Source organism: Malaya genurostris, chromosome 3 (genome assembly GCF_030247185.1).
Source record: "Malaya genurostris strain Urasoe2022 chromosome 3, Malgen_1.1, whole genome shotgun sequence".
Classification (NCBI taxonomy): Eukaryota; Metazoa; Arthropoda; class Insecta; order Diptera; family Culicidae; genus Malaya; species Malaya genurostris.
Window position 1 is genome coordinate 152,690,365 of NC_080572.1, and position 22,864 is coordinate 152,713,228.

The 22,864-nt window shown below is 37.1% G+C and overlaps 1 protein-coding gene across 1 annotated transcript in view; it reads left to right on the top strand.

Annotated features, from left to right (window-relative positions):
- Positions 1 to 22,864, top strand: part of LOC131433664 (uridine-cytidine kinase-like 1) — a 126,202-nt gene that overhangs the window by 57,083 nt on the left and 46,255 nt on the right. The window contains exons 3-6 of the mRNA XM_058600176.1: positions 16,251 to 16,528; positions 16,591 to 16,914; positions 16,974 to 17,063; positions 17,117 to 17,422. Coding sequence (XP_058456159.1) covers positions 16,251 to 16,528; positions 16,591 to 16,914; positions 16,974 to 17,063; positions 17,117 to 17,422 — 998 coding nt within the window. The remainder of the gene's footprint in view (positions 1 to 16,250; positions 16,529 to 16,590; positions 16,915 to 16,973; positions 17,064 to 17,116; positions 17,423 to 22,864) is intronic.

The following is a 22,864-nucleotide window of genomic DNA, read 5'->3' on the forward strand; positions in this document are numbered from 1 at the left end:
TTGAACAATTCCAACAAACGTCTTTTTGCGAGGTCTGGCAGATTCTTAACCAAGTTGTATTTAATTTTGTTGAATCCAGGAGCATTATTGTTACAAGACAAGAGTGCTATAAAAAATTCCACTGTTGAAGGGGCTTTCAATGGAACCATTATTTGGAGAAGACTCCATAATAGTGCTATGCGTAGGAACAGAATCTGGACAAACTTTCCTCGCAAAATCAAATATCCATCGGTTCGAGTATTTCTCACTTTCATTTCCTACGTTGCGATTCCTCATTCGTCTGGCCGTGATCCAAAGAGTACTCATAGATGTTTACGAGACAAACCTGCGACAAAATATTGTTTCGCGTGTTTAGCATTTAGGTTTGGTTTGACCTTGTTCTACGGCCTTCGGAATCGAACAAACGAGGAAGTCATATTCTTCCAGCAGGGAGAGTTCTTTTATTCAATTTAAGACATTTGAAATATTACTTTGGTATTCAATCCAGCCAATATTTCTTGTCAAATCATTTGGAATATTAACTGAATTAGCAATGCATTTGTTGCTCCTATTTGAGATGATGATTGGTAAATGATCGCTATCGTATAAATCAGGAAATGTTTTCCAGGTGCAATCCAGTCGAATTGAAGTCGAGCAAAGGGATAAATCGAATGCACTTGGGCGTGCAGGAGGTCTTGGGATCCATGTAATGCTAAAATTGTCGCATATATTATATTTTAAAGATGATCTACTATTATTGTAAACGGAACCCTACGTCATTCCGTGCAAATTGAAATCTCCCAGAATCAATCGTGGCCCAGGGAGTTTTTCAACCATTTCATTAAGCTGTCGTCCAACTTGAGTTCTTGTGGGAATATACACTGAAGCTATACAAATGTCTTTTCCTTTAAAGTTTATTTGAAAAGCAACAACTTCTGTAAATTTAAATTTAAAACTATGTTTGATGTAAGCCATGTTTCGCACTAAGCAAATACATCATATTTTTGAATATGTAATAAAATTTTAAATTGATCAAGTTAACGCTTCGATGATGCTTCGACAATTCCACTGCAGGTCAGTGATTGAAGCATTTGCGATGGATGATAAATTATCCATCAAATGATACAAACCCTGAAAGAATTCATCATTGAGCTAAAAACAGTTTCAAAACATTTGTAACCATTGTAAGAAATGCCGTTATAAGAGTCTGTAAGGGTTCAGAAATATTGAATGCTGTGAAAATCCATTCTACAATTTCCGAAAACTTCAGTACTCTTGTTGGTGGCTGTGAAACGGAGCCCACTGGATTGTTGTCTTCTTCTGTGCTAGGATTGGTTTGTGAATTTGACAAACCAGGAGGCACAGTTTTTTTTAATTTGGCCTTTTTTGTTTAACACGGGGATCTTTTTTGAATGATCAGTCCAAATGGATCATGATCCGAGAAGTTTTAATCATGGTGTATTATCATAACATGAGAATATATTATTTTCCAAAAATCCTGACTCGTTTTGCAAAAATCATGACGGATCGCCCGTGCAATTAGTCCTACATGCCGGTTCTAACACCGTCGTTAACCTACGCTTTCGAATGTGATAATAAATATCATGATGTAGCATTCAATTAGACAATTCATTTGCTTTTTTTTGCATAAATATCTGTTTATTAATTTGTTCATACGATTCGTTATTAATAATAGGTGTTTTAGTTACTCTTGTTTTACATACTAATGTTTTCTCATAATATTTATTTTAATTATTTATAAAATGTCTACCTACTTATAACTATCCCTAACCTAATACGTACAAATTTTGAATTATTTGTATTTCAGAGATTGAGCACCTCTCTTCAAATTTCGTGCAGTATTGTTCGAATTTTTGTTCTAGTATATCCAGTGAGGCCATCTCATGTACTTCACTAGTCCTTGTCCAAGGGGGAAGATTTAGAATCATCTTTAAGATCTTACTTTGAATGCGCTGAAGCCTAAGTTTGTGTGTTCGTGCACATCCCCGCCAAACAGGGACTGCGTATTCAATTGCGGGGTAGATGATTTGTTTATAGACAGACATCTGATTCTTCAGGCATAGTTTAGATGTTCTACAAATCAGCGGATACAGAGACCTAATGAGTATGCTGCATTTTTGAACGATTTTATCAACATGTGACCTGAATATCAGATGTCTGTCAAAGGTGAGTCCTAGATAGATAACTTCATCGGACCATTGAATGACCTCATCACCGAATCGTATTCTGCATTCGTCTGATGGAACAAGTTTTGGAGATCTTGAATGTGGAAACAAGATGACCTGCGTTTTTGCTGCATTGCTCACAATTTTCCAGCTTGTAAAATATTCCGTTAAAGCGTCCAGACCTGTCTGTAGTTTATTCTTCAGAGCAGTAATGACACGACCTTTGTAAAGAATGGCAGTATCATCAGCAAATTGTGACAGAACACCACCACCTGGAAGAGGTGGGATGTCTGATGTGAAAATGTTGTATAGAATGGGACCTAGGATACTTCCCTGGGGTACACCAGCAGAAATAGTAAATCTTTCTGAAAGTGCATTATTCAGAGAAACCTAGAATGCTCTATCTGCAAGATAATTTTTGATAATTTTAATAAGATACATGGGAAAATTATACCGATGCAGTTTGAACACCAGTCCATCGTGCCACACATTATCGAATGCCTTTTCAATATCCAATATTGCCATGGCAGTCGTTTTGGACACTGATTTGTTTTGCTGGATGACGTTGTTAACCCTTGTGAGTTGGTGGATGGTGGATCTTCCTTTCCGGAACCCAAACTGTTCTTCCAGAAATACATCCTGTTCATACGAGAAAACAAGAATTCGCCTTTGTATTGACTTTTCAAACAGCTTGGATAGGGCGGAGAGTAAGCTGATGGGCCGATAGCTCTTGGAAAAGGAAGGATCTTTCCCCAGTTTCAAAACTGGGATAACTTTAGCTAACTTCCACATTGAAGGGAAGTAACCAAGCTCCCAGCACCTGTTAAAAATTTTAGCTAAGAAGACAAATGAGCGAATACTCAAATGTTTCAGCTCAATGTTGAATGTGTTTTCGAAACCGGGGGCCTTCATATTTTTGGATTTTTTCACAATAGCCATCAGCTCATTCGCAGTGACTCTACTTTCCTCAGGAACTAAGCTGTCTGATTGGTCAACCTCAGCTACACTATCTGCAACGGCTCTTTCATGTGGACTAACAATGTTGAGTCCTAAATTGTGAGAACACACAAACTGGTGGCCTAGCGCATTTGCCTTCTCTACTGGTGTGATTAAAGGTATTCCTTCAGCTGCGTCCTGGGGTGACATCAGAGGAGGAATAGGCTTCGGTTTTTTCTTAAGCACCTTCGTTAAGGACCAGAAGGGCTTTGAATGTGGGAGAATTTCTCGAAGCTTTTGCTGGAAGTTCCTGTTGCGAAGCTCAGATATCCTTTCCTGGATTATCCTAGTTAAGTTGTTATAAGTAGTCTTCCTATCTAGAATGCCAGTTCGTTGATACTGCCTCCGGTAGATATTCCGAAGTCGGATGAGTTTCTTGGTGACACTGTCGATTTGAAGAGAGGAACTCGGCATATGTTGTACTGGAACCGTCCTATCACGAGCGACTGTGATTGAATGCTGGATGGAAGATAGGGCCGCATCGATTTCCATCGGGGAATCAAGTGGCAAATCGATATTAATAAGTTGATCGGCGATTTGTTTAAATTGGACCCAATCGGTGCGATAATAGTTCCTCCGTGGTTGAAAAGGCACTGTTTCTGGTGAAGATCCCAACGTCAATATTACTGGAAAGTGGTCGGAAGAGAGCTCGTTGAAGACAACCGGAGAGCTGTCTATGGCGATGTTGCTGATGAATATATCCAAAATGGAATGAACTCCCGATCTGGAAAGTCGCGTTGGTTGATCCGGGGCGAGGATGTTGTATTGTCCAGCTTCGTAATCTTCGGCAAGTACGAATCCGTTTCGATTCTGTCTTCTGTTTCCCCACAGCTCATGCCGTGCGTTCAGGTCCCCAGCAATGATGAATTTGTTCTGTCGTCGAGTGAGCATAGCCAGATCTCGCTTCAATGATGCACACGTACCATCTCGAAGATTGGTTTGTTTGGGGCAGTACGCTGCAATGATGATGATGGGTCCCATCGTCGTTGTAATCTCAATACCGATGGCTTCTATTATTTGCAGCAATTTAAAGGCTGACATAAGCCTATGCTGAATGGATCGTTTAAATGCAATGGCAACTCCCCCTCCTCTGGTAGTTGTCCTGTCGAGCCTGTGAATCCTGTAATTGGAAATAAAAATAGAAATTTCAGGTTTAAGATGAGTTTCAGTTAAAATAGCCATATCGGCATTCTTCTCTTGAAGAAAGTCGGACAGTTCAGCAGTTTTGCCACTGATTGAGCAAGCATTCCAATATACTATAACCAACTCATTATATTGCATATTCGATGATGAATTTGCCTAAGGCGTTGATTTGATCTAACCGCGGTCTGCAGTTTCGTAGTTTTGTTGTCATTGTTTCAAAAATGACGATCAGTTGTTCAGCAGAGAATAAATCACCAGAGTCATCCTTTGCTTGTGGTTGATTATTGCCCCATCCAGGAGGGATTCTTGAGGAAGATTCTTTTTGAGATCCAGCGGCTGAAGTCTTTGGATTGCTGCGAGGAAGTGGCGGCAAATTCGGAATATCCCTCTTCGGTGGGAGCCGTGGGAAATTAATTTCATCCTTCTGTGGAACATTCTTGCGCGTTGATTGTTTACGGGACGCCTGTTGTCGAATTTTTGTGAACTCAGCACGTTTGGGACACGATTTGCTAGTAGATGGATGGTCGCCATCACAGTTCACACATTTTACAGTGATGTCATCTAGTAGGCAATCGTTGGTATTGTGTGGTTCGGCACATTTCCCGCACCGACTTTTCATGTGGCAATTCCTCGCTCCATGGCCGTAGTTCAAACAGTTCGTGCACTGTGTGACATCCCGATGTACCGGTTTATACTTTTGCCATTCGATGATTATGTGAAATAACGATTTAATCGTTTTCAGTTTCAGACTCATGGTGATGGAGCCCTTCTCCAGATGAATCAGGTACAGTTGATCTCTAAACTTTTTGTCCGTATTATGTCGCTTCATTTTAAATACCATCAAAGGCTTTAGTCCAGCCTCCGACAGTACCTGCTTTAGTTCGACTTCCATCATGTCGGGTAGTCCTCGAAGTACAACCTTCATAGGTTTGTTGGCGGCAATATCGTGTGTGATGTATTCCGCTTTTGTCTGCTTCAGATAACATTCCACTCCTTTGTAGTGGTTCAAAGCCGGAACAGTTATTTTGTAGCCTTCAGTACATAAACGGATTGTTGCCTGTAGTCCTTTGCTGATCAGTGTGTTGAAATCCGAGCGTAGAGTTGGTGGGAAGCTTTTCAGGTAGAAAGGCGGCATTTTTTCCTTCTTCTGCAGTTCCTTTTCGACATCAACTGGCAGATCAGCATATTGGTTTTTACTCAGCAAACGGTCGTTTACCTGTACATCACTTGGCTTCAGACGCTTAGCATCCTTTGGATCCTTCTCGGATCTATGGTGGTTTTTACCCATAGCTTGGGTAGGTAGACAACTGTGAATAAAAAATTAAACAAAATCGAAATTAGTCGCAGTAGGTTATTCGTCTATCCACATCGAGTGTTAGATGACGAATCAATTCATTTGCTTATGTTTTTTTTTTGACTTTACGTTACGAAAAATCGTGGATAAAAAGCTTATTCCTGAAAGAGCGTTCAACATAATATCACCAACACAGAATATCAATCCATTCCTTATTAGAAAAAATTGAATCCCTTAAGCCCTCACTGTTCCAAAGAAAAGTATTTGTATGCCGACATATAAAGATGAACATTAGAAAATGTCTTAAGGTAGCGCTTCGCCGTGGTCAAGTCGAAGCGAGACAACTCACTGCTTCCTCTTGCTTTGTCGCCGAAATTTCACTCTAAATTGCAAATTTCTCCAATACTAACCCGATTCACGAAAAATCAAAAACATACGATTGTAGGTAAATGATTTTACTATGCATTTGGCGAAAAATATTAGTTAGAAAGCTTTTCTTTCGCGAGATTTCGTGCGATTTTTGTTAAACCTTTTGTTTTCTTTTTTCCATTTCTCGCTATAAACAACTCGCATATGTAGGGATGTGCTACGTTTTCAACAAAGCTTCAAAGCTAGTAGCGATGAAAATCATTACTGATTTCTGGTTCTACTGAAACATGAATAGAAATTTTTTTACAAAGTAGTAACACTTACTTACATTTTCTACTCATCTTTATTCAACGTTTACACAGAGAGAACGGACAACGAAAACAAAAGAAATGTTGTTAGCGTCTACCGCATGTGGCATTTTTCACACCCCAATGCATGTGTTGACATTGTGTGCGTGCGAAAGAATAAGGAAAAACTCATTTATTTTTAAAACTCGCACGAAATCTTTCGATAAAATCGTTTATCAGGCACAGTTTATATACGAATCGATAGAAAAATTAATTATCTAGAATCGTATGTTCTTGGAATTTCCGTTTTCTTTCCCGTTTTCTCACAATTTTGGGTAAAGTGCGTGAAACCCCGGGATAGGCAGCGAACTCCCGTGACCACGGCGAAGCGCTACCTTAAGTGCAAATGAAAGTGTCTCTTTGTTTACTTTCTCTATCGATTATTTGGGAGGTTCTTACAGAAATGTCATTATTGCCAAGTAATGTCATTTTTAATGAACGTGTGAAGGTAGTAATGGCCAAATCCCTTTTTTTTAAATAACTTTATTTGAATATGATTTCAAATTAAATTATTAAAATTTAAATTGGGTGTTCAGCCACGAGTGTGGTGACTTTTCAGCCCTATTATATATATATACATATATATATATATATATATATATATATATATATATATATATATATATATATATATATATATATATATATATATATATATATATATATATATATATATATATATATATATATATATATATATATATATATATATATATATATATATATATATATATATATATATATATATATATATATATATATAAAAATATATATATATATATATATATATATATATATATATATATATATATATATATATATATATATATATATATATAAAAATATATATATATATATATATATATATATATATATATATATATATATATATATATATATAAATATATATATATATATATATATATATATATATATATATATATATATATATATATATATATATATATATATATATATATATATATATATATATATATATATATATATATATATATATATATATATATATGATTTGGTTATTATCATGAGGACACCATTTGCTTCCGCAATTCTGAGATTTTTGTTTAGGGAAAATTCTAAACCTACTTGTATTGTGTAAAATGACCAAATCTACATATAAAGATTGAATTTCATTAGAAACAAGACAAAATAAAAAATCCCTAAGCGTTCTGCTAGTGAGCTATGTATGAACAGTACCTCACACAAGTTCAGCACTATTTCATCTGTTGCGTTCTGAAGCATGTTCTACACATGTTCAAGAATAGCGCAGGTGAAGGGGCTGGGATCCACTAGGAGATTGATAGTACCTATTATCTTTCTCCGGACAGTACCAGCCTAGATGCCGTGTGAAATCCGGCGGAAAAAATGAGCCAAGAATAGATCCATTGGGTTCCTGCTCTATGTCGTAAAAGGCGACAATTGCAGGAGTTCCTTTTTCTTTTCAGTTATTAGATATTTCCAACGTTTCACTACTGATTCCTCTATTTTACTAAATCATTTCTTCAATCAACTTATCAATTTGCGACTAGCTTTGGAAAGAAGTTTTATTTGAAATGTTTTCTTCTTCTGTGTTATTGCTTGTCTTTCAATATTATAAATTGAACGATAAAAATCAACTATTGCGCAAATCCCTTAATATTACAAAGCTAATAACAGAGATAACATATATCGATATATTAAATAAATAGTAAAAAAATTCTTGTTTGTTTCATAAATTAATAATTTTTTCTAGGTAGCCGGCTGCTCAGATCAATCAGTATAACCAATAAATAATTTGAATAAATAATTGAAATACGAGGTCTGTTCAAAAAGTTCCCGGAATTTTTTAATTGCGCGCGTGTGGAGAGTCCGGTGGTCAACATTTTTTTTATTGTGTTGGTACATATGTCCCTAATGTATGGTGAAATTTTCAGCTGTATTCATTGTTTACATTCTGTCTTGTAGCGGCTGGTGTAGACGTGTTTTTTTGAGCTCGGCGATTTTTGTTAGTTTAAACAATGGAAGAATTGAAGAATTTGTATTAAATTTTGCGTGAAAAATGAAATAAAGTGTAACCAAGTGTGCGAAATGTTACAGAGAGCCTACGGTGAGTCTGCTATGAAAAAAAAGGCGGGTGGGTAATGTCAGACATAACTGGATGTCGTGAATACGAAAAAACTGGCAGGCTCCCATCACTTTTCCGAATATCAGTTAGTTGATTGATTGTATGAATTGTGCAAGCTTTCCCCTTTTTCACTAATAGAGTTTGAAGCGATGCACCTACATTAAAGTACAGATTAGTTACATTTAACAGCTACTATTCTACAGCTATATATTCCAAACTTGAAACAATTCCTTTTTAATTTGCCAATATAGGAGGCTAGGTACGACAAATTTGTAGTTTATTTTTATTGAAGCTATGAAGTTCGAAGATCTGATTCTTCTCGAAATTTCAGTACGAAACAATTGCAATGGCCTGGTCTGAAATGTATCGACGATCTTCGGTATGCAAGTTATTTTAATAATAATAATGATAGTAATAATAATGATAATAATAATAATAATACAGATTAATCTGTACATATATGTATGTGTAAATAAAATATAGATTAACCTGTATATATGGCAACCCTGTATCGCATGGCATATTTTCACACGACCCCATACTAGTATAAAGATGTGTTCAACATCATCACATTCGCTTTCGCATTGCCGTTCGTAATTGAATGTGTTAGTGACGGTATAAATCTGCCTTTTTTCGGTTTTTGCCATCTAGCTGACGGTGTCTCGTACGTTCAGAGCAGCTGCTTTAACTTAAATGACGCTATTTCTCGCATCACATTTCCTTTTATACCTGCTACTGGTAAGGGTGTAGGGACCTCCCCTTCGCAGAACGGGAAACAGTGAGACGATATAAAAGAGAGAGTTAGTATAGCAGCAGCCAGTAATACTGAATTGGCTGTCGAGCAGTGAACAGCATCTTGTGGAGTTTTCACGCAGAAACACGCTCACAGGAGGAAGAGTTAAGGGCAAGGCAAAGTCTCGCTCGAACCGTGCTGGTCTGCAGTTCCCAGTTGGCAAAATCCATCGTCTGCTCCGAAAGGGAAACTACGCAGAGCGTGTCGGTGCATCGGTCTATCTGGCGGCAGTGATGGAGTACTTGGCTGCCGAAGTGTTGGAATTGGTCGGTAATGCTGCCCGTCACAACAAGAAAACGAAAATCATCCCTCGCCATCTGCACCTGGCCATCCGTAACGATGAGGATTTGAAAACCCCGTCCTTTTCAGGATGACCACATCACTGATAAAGAAATATTTAGAATTGCTTTAAGTTTAGCCTGTTCTGAAACGCTTGGAAAGTAGAATGCGCAAATCAAGTGGAAACATTTGTTTTAATAATGTGTATAAAGTATACTAGTATAAAAATGTTTCTAAATCAAAATTTTCTGTTTCGTATTGCGAGACAGCGTTACTGTCCTGTCGTAATTGAATGTGTTAGATATCATGATCAAAAAGCGCCCCATACTAAAGAATTCACGACAAAAAAAATACATATTGATCTGTACGTGGCAACTCTTTCGCACGGCATATTTGTGTACTAGTATAAAGATATATTCAACATCATCACTTCTACTTTCGCATTGCCGTTCGTAATTGAATGTGTTAGTGACGGTGCAAATTAATTTAACTTCTCGTGTGTGCCTCGTTTCGGCAACAGTTGCTCGGAAAATGGTAGGAAAGCGATAAAATTCAACTAATTCTTTATGATTATTTTTAGCACTTAAAAGTGCTATTTGAATTTGCTGGAATTTTCGGCTGCCTTTCATCCGGTTTTCGCTGTCATCGTGTGCTGACAGCGTCCCGTACGTTCAGAGTAGCTGCTTTAACTTAAATGACGCTATTTTTCACATCACCTTTGTTAGAATTCCTTTCCTGTACGCAGAACGGGAAACAGTGAGACGACAGGTCCACGATGTTGCTCTCGTGTGTCTTGTTTCGGGAACAGATGCTCAGCAAATGGTAGGAAAAATGAAGCACTCAACTTTTATATGGATGCTCTTGTATAGATGCAGACATCTCGCGTTCTGATTGGCTGGTGCTGTCATGGATTAAATCAAACAGGTTTTTCAATAGTGTACTATTGAATAACTTCAATGTTGTTGCAATACACGTTCAAGTTGAAAATTTTTGATTCTATTGGTAGTTAGATTATATAAATCCTTCCACAGATCACTGAGCTATGAGCTTCCAAAATACGAGAAAGGCAAACGCGCCATATGAATTATCCTCTTTGACACTCGTTTGTACCAAACATTTAAGAAAAGTTTAATTTTGAACTATTTAAGATTATGTCACACAACTGAAAATTTTATCATAAAATTGTGATCATATTTCCGATGGCATGTTGCAAGAATTATATTGATTCATTAGATACAACAGAAGATATTCACGATCAAAAACTTATCACTCTCTCAGAGGGTAAATTTTGAAAAGGCGCCCCATAGTAAAGTAAGTCGTATTCACGACAAAAACAAGTGTTTACTAGTGGTATAAGCGTTTCCAAGATGGCCGCGAAGACGTTGAAGACGACGAACGCTCCGGTCGACCCAGCACGTCAATAATCGATGAAAATGTGGGAAAAGTGGAAAAAATGATTATGGATGATCGAATCACTATTAGAGAAGTTGCTGATGAAGTTGGCATATCAGTTGGCTCATGCCATCATATTTTTTCAAATGTTTTGGGCATGAAACGAGTGACAGCAAAATTTGTTCCAAAACTGCTGAATTTTGATCAAAAAAACATACGCGTTACCATCGCTCAGGAGCTGTTAAACGACGATCCAAATTTTCTTGAAAGGGTCATAACTAGTGATGAAACATGGGTGTACGGTTATGATGTCGAAACAAAAGCACAATCGTCCACGTGGAAGCACCCAACGTAACCAAGACAAAAATCGCCGAGCTCAAAAAAAAACGTCTACATCAGCCGCTACAAGACAGAATGTAAACAATGAATACAGCTGAAAATTTCACCATACATTAGGGACATATGAACCAACACAATAAAAAAAAATGTTGACCACCGGACTCTCCAGACGCGCGCAATTAAAAAATTCCGGGAAGTTTTTGAACAGACCTCGTAATAATGCGGAAAAAATAAACAATCAAGTCGGGTGTGAAATCTGTTGACCTTTGTTTGGTGACTTATAATGATTTTATACAAATTTTTAGAATATGTCACTACAATGAATCAACTATTATGTCTAAATCCTATTCACTCGTTTATTTTGTAGCAAGTAAAACCATTTATAAAAAATAGAGAAATTTTTATTCGTTGCGCGATAGTATTTCGAATTTTCCTTTAGTTTCCACGAATAAGAACTGTGAATCAATCGGATATTGTTGAAACTTTCACTCGGGAAGTTGTGGTGCATACGAGCATCTTGAAACCGGAACATACTAGGTCGCACGTGCGTACTACCTTCAGGGCTGGCAATAATCAACTCAGTACTTCATCATCACCGAGTTCAGCTCACCTGCAAATCGGTTTCAAAAGCATCGCTGAACGAGTTGAGTAACTGGGTACCCATTTGTATAGAGAAAACATCGTCTCAACATCGTAGTGTCAAGCAATCAGCAGATGAGCGCTGACTGCTCATCAAATATTAGAACCCACTGAGAGACGATTTGTGAGTTGTGATTTGATGTGTTTGTACATCAACACATTGAATCAGATTCTTATGAAACTGTCTCGCTTGTATTCCCCACCCACCAGAGTTGCCATGGGCGGCCAATGTTCGAATCGATGCCATTTCAATCCATTTCTCAAGACATGTTCTCGCATGCTGGAGAACGCATTCGTTTCAGTAGCCAGTTGTGTTTAGCTCGAGACATGAAATTCAATCGTTTATGGTATACATCACACTACGGTTCGACATTTGTTTTAGTACATTAATGCTCGTGTTCGTTTTGAGTACCAGCAAAAACAAAACCGAAAATCTGGGTTATGTTGGCAGCTCTGTGGTTTAAGAATACACTCACCGGTGTAGCTCGGTACAGTGATGCCAAACTCAGTACTCACTTTTTAAAACTAGGAATGAGAGTTAAATGCTATGAAATCAAAACTGAGAACCATCAATACCATCATAATTTGATGTCAGCGGTGCTCTGTATAGGTGAGTGTGTTTGTTTAAATCAGCGATGATTTTCATATTTACCATCATTTTTCGGATTGCATCGTAAATCATGTGGTGAGCTGATGAATAGAAAAAATCAAATCTTATGAGCGAGTTTTTGCCACCCTTGACTACCTTTACTGAAATTTATACTAAAAAATAACCTTATTCCGTGACACTTGTGGAGTGCGCAGTAGTATATACGACCTCTAGTAACAACAAGTGTTGGACTAACATTCCTTAGACGATCTACGTTCGGGCCTGGCCGGCGCCAGTACTGATCAATGGATTCTGGGGTTACCGGAAGATGTACATTGAAGGATGATTTATCAGTCCCAGGTTGGATCATCTAGAAATTCTCTGTACAATTTCAGCTAATCCCGATCAGTAACGGAGTAGCAACCAGGGGTGGTCGCTCAAGCTTAACACGGGGATCTTTTTTGAAGGTGCAATTTTAGGTGCCTTTTTTGTAATTTGGGGAAGGACTACTTCCTCTTAACAGAATCTTGAGGTGTGACAAACGATGTACCTTCACTACTCTCATCAGAAAGCTTAATTTTGTCTTTGTGCAACTTAAATGCAGCGCATACTAAAAAATCATAAGCATTTCTCAAAATAAACTCATTTTTCAATGTCTTTATCGCAAAGATTATTCTTATGGGACCCTTGACATTTGATATATTTAATATTATTACTACAATAAGTAGCTGTATGCCCGATTTTGTCACAGTTCGTGCAATTCAATACATGCGGAACGAAAAGCTGAACAGAAAGACGAATTTTATCAACGGCATCGCAGATCCGTCAAATGTCACTCGAAACGAATCTGAGGAACGATAAGACTCGTTTCCATCATTAATATATGCTCAGTACAATCGCTTACACTCGAGTGTCTTAGCTCCCTCAAGCAAAGAGTTTTTGAAACGACAAACTCCATTTTAAGGTAAATCATCGACTGTTAGGATTGATTCAGTGACAACACCGTCAATTTCCAAATCCTTCGATGGAATGTAAACTCGACACTCAAGAACGAACAATTCACAGGTTGCAATTTCGTTTGCTTGTTTTAAATAGTTAACAATAACTCGAATTTTATATTTATTAACTTTTGAAATTTCAGGGAAATGTGATGTCAAATCTTTTGTATTTTGTTTTTTTAAAATAAAATTTTTATTGGGCTCATTTGCTTTAACTTAAAGTGGCCGATTGTCTTGTTGTTAGGGGGAGAAGAAATAAAGCCGTATTAAGGGGCGGCATACTCCCCTAGCGTTAATAATGGAATATAGGTAGGGTGGGACCTACATAGTATTGATTATACATTTTAATATATCATTCATTTGTGGTTCTTTTGGACACAATTTTGCTTTTCCTAAATCTTCACGGTCTTCAACTTGTAACAAGGAAGAAATTATCCTGAATTGGGATGCTTTTTGGTATCTAACATGTCTAACATAGGTGTGCCGTTTTTGGGTAGCTTCCATGAACTCAATCAGTTCAAGGTTGCACCGAAGTGTTGTTTATACAGGCCAGACTTTTAGCAACATAAAGAAGAGGTTGGTACGATAGTGCTGTAGACGAGAAAAAGATAGTGAATGCACTATATTTGAGCATCGATAGTTTTCAAGAAGTTGTAGATGAGTCATATAAGAAAGATGTCGAGTTGCCAAGACGTCGCGGATTGGCACGAAGGATGGTATACCTCGGGCCCAAAGGGAACATATGAGTTGGGATCTGGCATTACAATACTAGACACACGTCCAAACAACATGCTCGATGTCATGATAACCTTCACCGCAAACGCAGACACCACTATTGGCGAGCCCCACACGACGAAGATGTGCGCTGAACATATATTGACTAGACATAAGCCTTGACATTACACGAATAGTCTCGGCTCACGTCAAACCCCCGGAACCAAGCTTTTTTCGATACCTGTGGAAATATTGAGTGTAACCAACGTCCCAGAGTTCCACTATTCCGAGTATATTGCCAGCTGGCTAAAGTTTTTTGACAACTGAAAAATTCATTGAATCAAACTGGTTTTTCATGAATGTCACCTTCTAGTGCGCACACTTTGGCTATAGAGTCCGCCCTCTCATTGCCCCGTATGAAACAATGTGTAGGAAATCAAACCAAGGTAATCTGGTATGATTTTTCAGATAGAGCACTCAGTTGATCGAGTTGGTAAACGACTGGACAATGCACAATTCAGGCCCCGAGAATATGTACCTTCGATGGTGTCATCAGCATCGCTCTCGTCAGTTGACAAACAAGCGTATAGGTTTACTGGCGGCGTAGCACTCTTCAACATTTCAGCAAAAGAACGCTTGGAAGGTTGCTTAAGTGAACACCTCATCTTATCCTTGCGCAATTTGAACGCGGGGCATACCAAGAGGTCATGCGGTCCCTCCTTACAGTATAGACACTTTTCAATGTCTCCGCAGCAGGAGTTATCCGCATGACTTCCTCCACATTTGATACAACGGGATTTATTGCAACAATGGGATGATGTTTATCCCAATTGTTTGCAATTGGTGCAATTCATGACCCGCGGCACAAAAAAGCGAACAGGTAAACGAACTTGGTCCAGGAGGACGTAATTAGGCAAAGCCGAGCCAGCGAAAGTCACCCGATACGAATCTGATGGGATATAGGACTTAGTAACATCCTCAGCGGTCGATACTAAGCGCAATTGCTTGCAGTGCAGTATCTTAACATTTTTGAGTAAGGAGTTTTTAAAACTGCCTGCCCCATGCTTAAGAACATCCTCGCAAGTCGGACTCGGATCGGTGATCACGCCGTCTATCTCGAGTTCGCGAGGTGGAATGTATACGCGATACTCCCGCGTGAAGAGCTCACATTGAACGATTTCGTTAGCCTGTTTTGCACTGGCTAACAAGACCCTAAACTTGTCTGGGTATACTTTTTCGATTCTTTGTTTTGTAGAATATCGCGAGGTCAGGTCTTTAGATAATCTTAGGATGTTCAATTTTTTACGTTTGCCCTGGTCCGGATGTAAACCGCGTACGGACCGGTGGAAAGTGCAAGCCCATCGGGATAATTTTTAACACGAGATTTTTTGCTATCAAATCATTCCATTTTGACATCTGGAGGGAGGTCAGGCAATTTTGAGCCTTTTGTCATGACACGGAAATGTGTCCGTGCGGGTAAATATTGGAGGACAATTGTGGTGGTATTGAACAACAGGGAAAAAGAAAGAACAAGAAAAAAATACTTAGCTTTAGGGCGAACGGCCGACAAGACCCGGTCCTAGGCAATCGGTGAATATTCCTGTTCAATAAAGTGCAAAAATACCTTGAAAAAGCACTTTTTGCAGTCTCTTGCTGCACTGTACAATGAAACTGGCTAACGGTACCACACACAGTGCTTTTTTACACAGCTCACAATCGATCGGATTAATTCGAATTATCACTCGACCGCACTGATGCAGACAATAGAATACTTTGAAAACGGAATAAAACAATTCACCGCACTATTGAAGAAACACGAATTTACGTCTGATCGGCCAAATAGTTAAAGTGGAACTGATTTTTTTGATATGTTATGCTTTTAGAGAAAAATATTAAATAACACAGTACCCATTCGTTTATCAACCATGAACAAACCGCGTATATATATATATATATATATATATATATATATATATATATATATATATATATATATATATATATATATATATATATATATATATATATATATATATCATTTTCTTTTACATTACTTACTTGTTTTCAGGTATTTGTGGAGGAAGTGCTTCGGGAAAAACTACTGTTGCGCAGAAAATTATAGAGAGCTTAGATGTCCCGTGGGTGACCCTTCTTTCTATGGATTGTTTCTATAGAATATTAAACGAAAAACAACATGTTCAAGCAACTAGAAATGAATATAACTTCGACCATCCAGACGCATTTGATATGGAACTAATGAAAGAAGTTCTTCAACGGCTGAAAGAAGGACGCAAAGTTGAGGTGCCTGTTTATAACTTTGTTAGCCACTCCAGAGAGGCACATACGGTGAATTTTAATTTTCGTTTGATTAAGTTTTTTTCCTATATATCATCTTAATAAAATTTTAGAAAACAATGTATGGAGCTAATGTAATAATTTTCGAAGGTATACTTACTTTCCATAATCCGGGGATACTGAAAATGTTGGACATGAAAATTTTTGTTGACACCGACTCTGATATACGTCTTGCAAGGCGTCTAAAGCGTGACATCCAGCAGCGAGGACGTGATTTGGATGGAGTGTTGAAACAATATTCTACCATGGTTAAACCAGCGTACAGTAATTATATTGCTCCCACGATGGTTCACGCCGATATTATAGTCCCTCGTGGATCCAGTAATTTTGTTGCGATTCAGTTGGTAGTTCAACATGTACACACTCAACTACAATTGGTTGGTTTATATGATCAAAATAGTATTGCATTATTAGTATTGCTTTTTTGTATTTCAAGAGAGGATTCAAGTTACGGGAGGCACTTGCTCATTCTTATATAGGTCAACCAATGCCTGATTCGCTAAAATTATTACCAACCACACCACAGGTGACAAATATGGTTGAACTTAGTAGTATATAAACCCATTCTGTATATTCCAGATCAAAGGGTTACACACATTCATTCGCAATGCTAGTACACCGCGGGATGAGTTTATATTTTATTCTAAACGCCTAATTCGACTAGTACTGGAATATGCTCTTAGCCTGCTGCCTTTCAAAAGCGTAGATGTTGAAACACCACAAAATATAATGTATCATGGCATACGTATGGAATGTCAAAAAATTTGTGGCGTGTCTATTCTTCGTGCTGGTGAGACTATGGAGCAAGCAGTTAGCGATGTTTGTAAACATATAAGAATAGGAAAAATTCTTATTCAAACAAATCAATTAACAGGAGAACCAGAGGTAAGTTTTACGCGAACAGATATATTTTGTTGCTATACAATTCAATCGTGTGTTCAGTGTACCTGTGTATTTTGATTTATGATTTATAATGTATTTATAATTGACTATTTTTGTCCTGTATTTCACAAAATCGGGTGGGTAATATCACAAACATAAATGAACGCGAATACGAATACAATACATATACTCCTTTCACTCTTACGAATAAAGATAAACGTTCGTATTAGTTGTTTGAGTGAATTTTGCAAATTTGTTTTCAGACTTCTAACGATGCATATACATTAAATTATTTCCACAAACTGAGATTAAAATGAAAGGTATAATTGTCTCATACAATTCCTAAATTTCGTTTCGATCCGACTTCCGGTTCCGGAATCACAGTTTGATTAGAGTACAAATTCCAATTTTAAATTACTTCCTCAATTTTCTCTCAGATGACGTGACCAATTTTAACAAACTTCAGTTCAAATAAAATGTCTTATGATCATACAAAACTTCCTAATTTTATCCGGATTCGACTTCCGGGAGTATTGGGTAAAGTGTGTTGAAAATTTGATACTGTTACAAAAAGCAGGGAATTAAAAAACTCCATCGGTAGCCATTATTAGTAGATAACCCAACAAATTGATTCCGGCTATCTTGATTCCTGGCTTTCGTTTCCAGAAGCACCGACAATAGTGGTTATGTATTTAAAAATTGATCTCACTCACTTTTCTCAGAGATGGCGCGACTGATTTTAACAAACTTCAGTTCAAATGAGAGGTCTCTTGTTTTCATACAAAACTCTTAAATTTGATCCGGATCCCACTTCCGGAATTATAGGGTAAAGCGTGTTAAAAATTTTCTATCCTCACTTAAAGCGGCGAAACAAAAAACGTTACAAAATGTAAATTGACCTCTGAACTACGGAAACCGATCCCGGCTACCCTGGTTACCGATTGTCGATTAACGACAGGATATAATATTTATTTACTCAAGAAAGGATCTCACTTACTTACTGATGGCAGAGCCGATATTCTCAATCTTAGGTTTAAATAAAGGATCATATGCTCATTCCAAAAATTAAGCATATTCTTTGGATTCAATAAAAATTGACACCATCGTTCAAAATACGATGTCAGAATCGTATAAAATTATCAAAATTTGAATAACTACTAGTAGAATTTATACGTCATGTTAGCTGACGAACCGACTTCGATTATACCGCTTCTCGGATTTTGGTGCGGGAAGTACCTTCACTAGTGGCACTCACTTCATTTTCAATTTCACCTAATCAATCCGAGAACTGTTTTATTCTGCAGGTTATACTGGTTAATGAACAATCTTTGGTTTCTTTCAACAATCGAAGAGAAACATTTTGAAAAGAATGCCATAGTATTATGTATGAGAATTAGATTGTATGTATGTATGTGAGAAGCCACCATCAGTTTAAGGCATTACCAGTGCACAATGGTCCGGATCCACAATTTAGGGGGACAAAAACATTTGTGGCTTAGCCTTATACTTTAGAGCTATGCAGGGCCGGTGAAACATGTAAAACTCAGGTGGGTAATTTTTCATACCGGGGGAAACGAATTTTAAAGTACACTAAAACCTCAATTTACGCGAAATTAATTTACCCGACTTTTTTCACGTGTTTTATTCGAAATAACGCGATTTTTTATTTAATTTACGCGATGATCGTGTAAAAAAAGGTTTTTGAATAATGATGGAAATTTCAATTTATATAATTACAAAACAATCTAACATGCTTCAGGAAATTGAATATTATAAAATGTACATTAATGAATTGTTTAATTTCAAAGAATCTAAATAAGAGCGTGGGCATCCAAGAATTATCTGGAAAACAAATATTGTATCACTATCTTTACGTTTCGTCTTAATTCTTCTATTGCATATAATCGCTTTTATATAACTAATAAGTGCGGTATGTACTCGTAGTACTATTTACAGAAAATTGACATACTGTGATAAGATCTGTAGAAGAACTTGCTCATTCAAAACCTCCTCGGAAAAGGCCTCAAGGTCTACCAACGTAACCGATGATCCAGCCGAAAACTTCCTGGACTTTAGGCCTTAAGATCTACCAGTGTAACAAAGTGCATTAACGAACTTATCGTTCTCGGTCTGCTGAATGCTCATATTGATTACTTGGAACAGCTAAAAATAAACAAGTAAACAATGTGTAGCTCAAAAGTTTGAACTACAAACGAAAAATGTATTAGCCGTTGTAGTTCTTGTTGTGACACATTGTAGTTCCTAAGGACAGTATTCCAAGTAGTTCTTGGATCTTGGAACATCTCTTAAGCATTTCCAGTCACAGAACATACTCAGAAGGTCCTCAGGCGCTAAAGCATTGGACGTAGTAGGATTGTTCATGCTATTTACACTAAAATCAAATAAAATTTGAAGAACCTTTTTTTACCCGAAAAATTTGAAATAACGTGATGTTTTATTTAATTTACGCGAAATTTTATGTACGCACCCCCGGCTCTGCGCGTAAATTGAGGTTCCAGTGTACTCCTTTATTCTAACGGAAATTATATTTATCCCTTAAAAGTGCAAGGTCGTTTTTTTCTGCTTAATGCTTTGTTTCTATAAAACATTGCATGTAACGAAGGGCTACCTAGCTAGTTTCAATACAAAGGCAACAGACTTTCGTGATCCGTTTTAACTTATTCGTGTCTGTGAATTTTCGAAATTATTTCTTTGAGAATTTTCCAGGTCATCCAGCATTTCCTCGAATACAAAGAAACAACCGATCTTCAATCAAAATGTGGCGCGAGTCGAACGGCGCATAAATCGAATTCATGAACAGTCCAGCCGCTGATGTACATAACGCATTGATCAAAAAGTCGCGGGACTGACCCAGAGATGACGTTTGTGATGTCGAACTAATCTCATTTTTCGAAGTACCAACCTTCAGAGAACATGTGGCAAATTTTCACATGGAAATAACGATAAAACATTGATAAAACCGTGTATTGATAAAACATAGCTTTTTAAAGGGTAAAAATAAGCGTAAACCCAGCACTAGCTAGAGAAGTATTTCCCCCACTCGGATCCATTAAAAAATAAAGGCTTGTGGTGTTCTGATTTTGAACGTGGCCAAATGAAACAGTCAACCGGAAAAAAATTAAGCAAGTATTCATAAAGTTCATTAGATTAGATGTGTTGAGATAGTTAGCACATAAACTGGAAGTTCTTTTACGATCTTGTTCGAAAATCTTGGCATAAAGAAGATATTTTCCAAATGGATGCCGCATTCGCTCACAAAGCGTTTGTATGAAGCAATGGACGAAACATGGATCCACTATACTAGAAAAGTCACCCAAAAACGTACCAGGTAGTTGAACAATCATGGCGTCTATTTTTTAGATGCTCGAGATATCATTAACATCGACTACCTTGAGCAAGAAATTACTCTCAAAAGTGATCATTACATTGATTTATTGATGCGTTTGAAGTGCGAAATCGTAAAAAACGGCCTCATAAGATGAACCAAAAAATCACCGTTAACCAAGACAATGCATCGTGACATAAGTCACGATGAATGAAAATATTAAACGAATTGGGCTGCAATCTGTTTCCTCACCCACCTTATTCACAATAACCTAGGGGGCTGCTTGTCCTTTACTGATAAAAAAAAAGACACGCAAGTGAAAACGAACGAGACAGTCATCACTACAACTGAAGTCAATATTCAGGTCATCGACAAATAATTCTATAAGGATGGAATCTATTCGATACAGAATCTTGCTATGAGTAATTTTATTAAATGCGAACGCACTCATTGAAACCCAGAAATCTTATGAAAACCGTGTACAGACGAAACTGTCTTATTTGCTAAAGGAACCCATGACAATGATTTTCGTTCCTAACTGAAGTTCCAATCACCAATTATCTGAAATATGCGTAGAAATAAATCCAAGCAGTTTGTGTGATGTTTGTGTTTGTGATATTCAAATCAATTCAAAATGATTGAGATATTAATGTTCAAAACCTGTTTGTACGGTATTATTTTCTGTATTTTGAATATGCACACCGGTGTAGAAAACATAAACGTAGTCCTACGTCAAAAGATTTTGAGTGATTTTATTTATGTGAAAATATAGAAGCTGAGACGAGACAAGTACCTTAGTATCTTAGCTTTCACTTTATACCAAAGGAGTCGAGCTTAAACATCTGCCGGAAAAATTCCGATAAAGCACTTGTAGTCGTTTTGCCCTGAAGATGGAGGTATAATCTTCGAAACGTTGGCCTTTAACGAAAAATAAATGTTTTGATGAGAAACCAATTGACCAAAAAGCCATCTCTTTATTTAAAAAAGATAAAGCACTTCTACCATTTAGTATTAGATTCGTCAAACCTACCAGAAGTTGTTACTTTCTACTGCATTCTTCTTTTGCCGGTTCGGATAGTAAAGGGTAAAAGACCTTTATCGGTACTTTCCGGTATATCGGAGTGGTTTACATTGATGAGATGCTTAAGCTCGGCTGGAAGGGGAAAGTTAAGTTACTAAAAGATTTCTGCTTGCTCGAATGATCCTTGTCAAGTCTCATCTTAATAAATATATTGTTAAAATAATCACATCCCTGCTCTACCTTGAGAACTAGCATTCTATAATTTGGATTTTATTTATTATTCCGAATAACAATTATAATACCAATGTACCGTTGTTTTTCGTTCGAAATTTCAGGTGGGTAATTACCCACCTTTGGAATTTTCGGGTGGTTAGTACTACCCACCGTACCCACCTCTTTCACCGGCCCTGGAGCTATGATGTCTTCAAAACAAATGATCAGTGAAAGATAAGCCATATTTTGAAGCATATTGTATTAGGGTGGTTGTTATTATTATGGTGATCCAAAATTTATTTTCCGTATGTGTTGAGATAGAGGACTGCACCCTTCGGCAAAATTGTAGGAAAACTTATATCAAGCAACTTTGTCGAAGACACTATTGTAGTATCTCTAACGGTTTTAGTGTTACAGCTATTTTAATATAGCAACTTAGGGTGTTCCTAAAGAATCAGATTTTTTGCTCTAGCTTTCATATTTTTCACTTCTCGATTTTGGTGTCTTTGAATATCTTATAGAGTTTATTGAAACCAATTTTTTGATGACTAGCGAATTCGGGTAGCGTTTTCTGAACCAAAGCTATGAGCAAAACTAGTTCATAAACAGATCATTTTAAACTGCTATATCTGACATTGGAGCGAATGAAAAAAAATCTGTTTATTCAAAGACACCAAAAACGAGAAGTGAAAAATAAGAAAGCTAGAGCAAAAAATCTGATTTTTTTAGGAACACCCTAAGTTGCTATATTAAAATAGCTGTAACACTAAAACCGTTAGAGATACTACAATAGTGTCTTCGACAAAGTTGCTTGATATAAGTTTTCCTACAATTTTGCCGAAGGGTGCAGTCCTCTATCTGAACA